Genomic DNA, 6,740 nt, shown 5'->3' with positions numbered 1-6,740 from the left:
CCCATAACATTAACATTAGACTAGGAAGTGAATAAATATGATCATATTTACTGTAATTATCTTTAATATGAAGTGTTTTTATTTTACATTCTAATAAAGCTGTCATGCATTAAATTTATGTTTGTTGAACAAAAACTACATTTCCATTCAAAGTTGCAACACAAGTGTCACTTATAAAAGTGTTTATTAGAAAACAAAAATGCAACAGAGCAACTCATTCACAACACAAGCAGGGATGACTGTGTGGTAAAAACGACTTTCCAGACTTCCCATCAGAAGACCAAAACATTCTGACTGTCTGCACACCATTTTGGGCCCAATCTTGAAATCATAATTTGTGTACTGCGCTCTGAAATATTTTAAATCTTTAAAAATCTTGGTATTGCTTTTATGGAGCCAAAAAAAAACAACAGGTTTTTCTATACAAGTTATGCAAAATGTATATGCTTACGTTGTAGGGTCAAAACGTTGAGTTTAACTCTGCTAAATGTGTGCAGACCACCTCAAAATGTTATTTACAAGCTCAGGTCTTCTCTGCTCAAAAACAACCATAGAAAATTAAAAACCTTTTTAGTCGCTTTACAGATTTCGAGTGAGGACCAACACTGCTCTGGAGGAGCAAACAGCAGAAAAAAACAAATGTTACACTTGCAGAAGACAGCGATCTCTGGTTTCCGACGCTCGAATGCCTCTGCTCTTTAGCACATGACTGACCGGACAGCGGCATAGAACTAAGGGGGAAACACGGAAGTCGTGTTGCCGTGAGGCCACATTTACTCTGCGCTCTGGCTCCTTCTGCGATCGCCGTGTTTCGCGTGGTCGTTGTTCGACTCTCGCTGATGATGGCTCCTCTCTTTGCTACGACTACGTTTGTGTGAACGCGCCTCCCCGTCTCGCTCTCTGTCCTTCTCTTTGCTGTGGCTGCGCTCCCGTTTCCTGCTTTTGTCCTCTTTGTGTTTCCTGTCTCTGCTTCGACTGCGGCTTGGTCGTTTACTCTTCTTCTCCTCCCTGTGTCGGTCCCTATCGTCTTTATGCCTTCGTTCATCCGCCTCTCCCCTGCTCCTTCTATCCCTGGACCTCTCCCTGTCAGCGCCCCGGTCCTTATGGTGATCTCGCTCCTTTTTCCTGCTCCTGTCGTCTCCTCCATCCCTTTCTTTATCTCTGCGTTCGCTCCGCCTGTCCCTACTGCTGCTGTGACTTCTTTTACGCTCTCGCCTGTCTTGGTTTCTTTCTGCGCTACGAGATCGTCGCCGTTCCCGCTCTCCTCTGTCCCGGTCCTTGCCCTCCCTCTCCTTCCTCTGGCGGTCCCGTTCTCTCTCCAGCTCGCGGTCGTAGCTGGGGCCATGGCGATCCCTCTCCCGATGGTGACTCCTGCTCCTTGACCGTTTCGGTGACCTTCTGGGGCTTGGTGTCCGCCTGGGTGTCCTGCCAAAGACAAACGGCTCATCAAGCAAAGTCAAAATCACACAAAGAAACCACAAGACTTTACAATCATTAAGCGTTCGTTACAATTCTTTATATTTAATGTACATTTTACACAAAAAAGTGCATTATTCACAAAATAATTTACATTTGAAAATCAAAACATAATTTTTTTAACCCAATATTTTTTGGCACATGGTCAATGGATCCTATCAGCCTTTCAATACGTCAATTTATCTAAACATTGTGAACTTTAAACACCCACACCAATGACCATCGTGTTTTTGGAGTTTGACATGTTCTTGTGGAATTTTACTGATTATATGGAAGACATGTATACAGAAAATTAAGATTCAAATTGCATTTAAGTCTTTATTTATACAAATCTACGTGAAGCAGAAGCAGCCATTTGAAAGAGCTTTTTTTGTCATATAGAAAATACACTGAGGGCTACAAGCTCCCTGGTCTGGTACGTTCTGATGCATTCAAATGCGTCTTTGCTTTATTCCTCTGCGCTGGCATCTGGCTCAAAAATGTAGGGCTTGAAATCAGGAAATATTGCTAGCCATTTTTGTTGCACCGGTAATGTGTTAAGCTAGCAGGAGAGCATGTAAACAAAGGGATGATGAGAAATGAGGGCAGGCTTACTGCCACTCTGCAGAAACTTCGTCCTAGAAAAGGACCTGCGTGTTTTGATTTGGGCTAAAAATGGCTCAAAAGATGACCAGAGTGCCTTTTTATTATGACTTTGGATTTAATTACAAGAATGATGGGAGATGCAAAAGCAAATATTATATCTGTAATGACCTTAAGTTAATAATAAACATGTACAGCTGTGACCATGAGATCCTCTGACCAAATCTTCCCCACAGATCAAAGGACCAACATGATGCAGCCTCTGGTCATGTGATTTCAGGATCTTTAAAGAAAAAGAAAAACACATATTTGTGGAAAAGTTCTGGACTCAAAGCATGTACCTGGAGTGGCGTCTCTCTCCTTGCCTCCCTGTCTCAGCGAGCGGCTCCTCTTCCTGTGGGTCTTTTGGAGCCACCTTACGGGGCCGTGCCTTAAGGTTCTGGTCGATCATTTTCTGCACGGGCACAGGGATCCGTGGAAACAACGTGGAAAACCACTCCAGTTTTGTTAGAAAGGATCGCAGCATCTCTCCAATGGTCATTACACAGCCTCCTCCAGCTTTCACGTCAAGATCCTACAGAGAAACGAGAAGAAATGGAAATAAACTCCATTAGTTTTAGATGAAACGGAAGTAGATGTAAGACTTTATTTGTAATTTTTGCTTCACATCAAAAATTATTTGTGATGACCAAGTACTGAACCTTCACCTCTGTTCATCTTGCTTAATATTTCATATCAACAAAATAATTATAGCTTAATTTCTGCCAAATAATTAAAGTAAAAATGTCACAAATTGTTTACCTTCTCTAATCTCTCTAGTCTGCCATTACTGAGTTTGAGCAGCTGAAGCAAAGCAAATCCCCCTTATTCACATCATCCTCTTTTTTTTTAAACAAGTTAAGCTCACTTTTCCTTTCAAAAACCAAAATTTGTGAAAAGGGATGGTAAGACATTGCATAAGAGATACAAGAAAATAATTGTCTTCTTTCTTTAGTTTCTAAAACCATGTTGAGTTTGAAAGAAGAAGCATAAGGCTGCCCACAGTGTAAGCACAGATTGGACTATGTGGGTAAGTGCCCTCCCAAATAAAGAGATATCAAATTTATATGGTAGAGAACAGCTACTTTGCACTCACGCAAACCAACAGTGCTGAGATACAATATCCAATTCACCTGCTGCACAATGGGCATCTAAAGAAAAAAACAGGGGAATTAACCAGTTTGGCAAGCTTTCAGAATTTCAAAGTACAAGAGAACATCATATGAGGCCTGGTTGCACAGCCGGAGACCAGATTTAATGGAACAGATGCATCCAATTCTTAGCATTTTTGATCAAATTTAATATCAATATTTAAATTTGCCTTAATACAAAATTTTGTTTTGTGCAACAAGTCCTGAGAAGAGTTTGTTTAAAAACAAAAAAACAGGGCATGCCTTATTATAACATTGTGTGATTCATTTGGCATCATATATGGTACTTACCCTGAGAAAAATCAGCATGGAGCAGTGACAAGTTACCTAACTACTCAGGCTCAGAGGACAAAAACTGGGGAACAATTAAGCCAAATGAAAGCAAAGGTGAAAAATCAGCTATGAGCATCACAAGGGGGAGCAACGAGGTTGTGTTTGAGGTGCTGCGTTTGAATTAGCAGTTATTGAATAAAAAGGAGGGAAAAAAATATGAAATTATTACCCGCGATGACATACCTCCTCATCATCCAGGAAACCATCGTACCAATCTAATAAATCTGTTGGGGGTTGAGTGTATCTGAAACAAAAAGCACAAGTTAGCTTCAAGGAGTCTAAGTTGACCTAAAATTTCAATTTTTTTTGGTTGATTTTTGCCACTATGATTTTCTTACCACTGTAAATCATTCATGTGGATTCTAATCTATAACTATCTCAGATGAAAGACAATAATCCTAGTCTTTTGTAACATTTTGAGCAGTTTGTATGTTCAAAAACAACAAAAATAAAGTTTGTGCTAATTTTTTAAATGTTAAAGTTTGAATAAAGCTCAACTGAAGCTAATATTATGCAAAAGCATTCATTCAGCTTTACGAAATCCTGATTTCCTTCACAGAGAACAGCAGGGATAAATCAAACTGTTCTAAAACAAATTATTTAGATTGAACTGTCCTTCATTAACAACCTGCAAAGCATAAGCAATTTATGAGAGAATAATAGATTGTTTCCACACTGGCTTAATTTAGAATCACTATTGTCCTCTCGAAGGCCAATAGTCAGAAGTTGTGTATTTAGCACACTTTTGAAGCTTTTTTGTACCTAGTTTCTTTAGAAAATGTCTACAAAAGAGCAGAATAATTAGGTGTTATGGCATATATTGTCTTAACAATAAGTTTCTAAATGAGAAAACGTGGGACTCTGGTAATGAACTTTGTCTCGTACCTTATGTACATGAATCCAAGTGCTCTAATGTATGGAGAGTCGGTGTGAGTGATCAGCCCCATCAGCTGTTTTCGAGTCAGCTTTAGAGTAAACAGTTTGTACAGCAGACAGAAAGCAGTAGACACAATTCCTCCAGTCCCAACACCACGCACCTTCCAAAAGTACAAAAAGCAACACAAATCAAAGCAATGCATTTTACTTTGAAATTTCAATATGGCTGCTTTGCACAGACTTCACACACTAAAAGGATAACCTAACTTGAATCATACCAAGCGTTTTTTGCGGCATCCCTTATTTCAGGAGATGTCAGGTTGAGGAAATGAGGGGGAATATAAAAAGAACGTACTTCTCACTTACCCCTCCGCACATTCCAGTCTGACCTGCGGTCTTTCTGCTGCCTTTTTCCCAGGGCTCAATATGAGTCACCTGTGAACCCAGAGAAACCAGATCAACAACAGGCTCCAACATTATTATAAAACAAGAAACTGAAGACTAAACATTCCAAATTATAACAATCGTTATTATTGCATGTGTTAGTTCACGGTAAATCATAACAATTCAACTTTTGCGACTTATTCAATTGTACCGTCGATGAACAAGCTAAGCTTTTGTTATCCAACCTGAAAGTGCAGTTGCCTCTGTTGTTTGAACTACGATAACTGGTTTATTAGCATTCGATCTAATACATATCGATCTAATTGCGTAAAATAAGCGGCATCCCCTCCGCACCAAGCAAAATCTGGCTCTTCTTTCCATGTAAATGATATGCAGTGAGTGTGCCGCAACCGCGCTGAAGAAAGATTGACTGGACCGGACGCGGTTATCTAACTAGCATGCGGATTAGCATAGCAAAGGCTGCCGACCGTTACCTTGAAATAGATTTCATCCACAACTTCATGGTAGGTTTTGAGTTCATAAAGCTGAACTTTGAAATACGGCGACGATAGGACATTAGTGAGAATCATTGGGTTGAGGTTCATTGTTTTTTCGTTACCCCATAGGGGCAGTACGTTTCCATGTTTCCCCGATGGAGGCTTGCTAACGGCCTGTGTTGGTAGTTGGTTTCCGACGTTAGCCATGTTAGCCGAATCCCACACAGCGAAGCTCAGGTTACTGTCACTCTACGTCCGACTACAGAGCCATCAAGAATAGCTAGCTAAAAATCGGTCTAGATAGATTCCGTTTGGTAATTATCTTTGTATTTTTGGTTAAATTGCTGACAAGAACTTCCCGCCGCCGTTTTAGCTACAATGCTAGTGCGAGGTTGAAGTGGTGTAGTGATGAACTTTGTTTTCCGGTTAAACTTGTCTCCGCCCATTCAGACAAGGAGGGCGCGCGCCTTCGAACCCCAAGGGGTTTCACTTCCGATGCATAAATCGATTTAAATCAATTATTTAAACGTCAATGTAAACGTTTCGGTCTGAAAACCGTAATTAAAAGGGGGGAAAAAAATAACTTTCGTAATTATAATAGAACCGATGATAATAGAAAATAATAATAACAATAATGGTTCTCTTAAACAATTTCCATAAATTTCTATTTCTATTACTAGCAATACTAACAATACTTTGTTGTTTCCAAAATATTCTAACAAGCATAGCAATCATATAAGTTGATGTATGAAAACAATTTTTGAACTTATTAAAAATATATATTAAAAAAACAGTATTAAAAGTACTTCTTTATTAGCCCAATTGTTGATTGAAACCAAGTTTTTGGTATTTAAATATATTACAAATTGTGTCAATAAATGTTGTAAAAATGTTTTCTTTAAAATTATACTATCAATTGATTTGCTTAAAGAAAATTAGGAAACGTATTTGAGCATATCTGTGACTTTTAAAAAACCAAAAGGGTATTTTTCTTTCATTGTAACTACAAATCAATTTACGTCAGATTTGGTTTACTTTCAATTCGATTCAATTTTATTTATTTATACAGCCCAATATTAATACAATGGTTGTCTCATTGGGCTTTCTAGTAAACATGAAATCACAAAGAACATGCAGTCACACAATTCAACATTTAATGGCTAAACTAAACAGACTAAGCTAAATTGGGGATCCCTGCCATTAGACCCTCCTTCTCGGTTAGGAAAAACTCCCAAAAAACTCTAGAAAGTTTATTAATTTTATTAACATTAAATAAAGTACTGACATTATTCTTGTATCTGCTTAAATTAATAGACTTAAGAAAAACACAATCTGCATTTTACAACACCTAATTATTCTGAGAAAAAATTCTCAGTAAAAAATTAAGCTTTTTTATTGGAAA

The 6,740-nt window shown here is 38.5% G+C and overlaps 1 protein-coding gene across 7 annotated transcripts; it reads right to left on the bottom strand.

Annotated features, from left to right (window-relative positions):
* Positions 1-167: 167 nt before the first annotated feature.
* Positions 168-5,782, bottom strand: prpf38b (pre-mRNA processing factor 38B). 7 transcript variants are annotated; one of them, XM_004079199.5, is made up of 6 exons: positions 5,336-5,782; positions 4,824-4,892; positions 4,467-4,618; positions 3,765-3,825; positions 2,400-2,632; positions 168-1,425 (listed from the first exon to the last, which is right to left on the bottom strand). In XM_004079199.5, the coding sequence occupies exons 1-6, from the start codon at positions 5,543-5,545 to the stop codon at positions 774-776; spliced, it is 1,377 nt and encodes a 458-aa protein (XP_004079247.1). In that variant the 5' UTR covers positions 5,546-5,782; the 3' UTR covers positions 168-773. The 7 variants fall into 7 exon arrangements, with proteins under 7 accessions (XP_004079247.1, XP_078791035.1, XP_078791037.1 ...); XM_078934909.1 differs by having other exon boundaries at positions 4,813-4,892; positions 5,336-5,766; XM_078934911.1 differs by having other exon boundaries at positions 3,751-3,825; positions 4,813-4,892; positions 5,336-5,742.
* Between the last annotated feature and the right edge of the window lie 958 nt (positions 5,783-6,740).

This window comes from Oryzias latipes, chromosome 17 (assembly GCF_053564925.1).
Source record: "Oryzias latipes strain Hd-rR chromosome 17, Olatipes_Hd-rR_3.1".
Lineage (NCBI taxonomy): Eukaryota > Metazoa > Chordata > Actinopteri > Beloniformes > Adrianichthyidae > Oryzias > Oryzias latipes.
This window is presented reverse-complemented; position numbering and strand designations above follow the sequence as displayed.

What these genes read in the sequence shown, in the direction of transcription:
- prpf38b (XM_004079199.5), bottom strand. Translation starts at nt 5,545, where the DNA reads ATGGCTAACGTCGGAAACCAACTACCAACACAGGCCGTTAGCAAGCCT. An exon ending in GTTTCCTGGATGATGAGGAG is followed by an intron (nt 2,633 to 3,764) that starts GTATGTCATCGC and finishes GTTTCTCTGTAG; the next exon opens with GATCTTGACGTGAAAGCTGG. An exon ending in GGAGAGAGACGCCACTCCAG is followed by an intron (nt 1,426 to 2,399) that starts GTACATGCTTTG and finishes TGTCTTTGGCAG; the next exon opens with GACACCCAGGCGGACACCAA.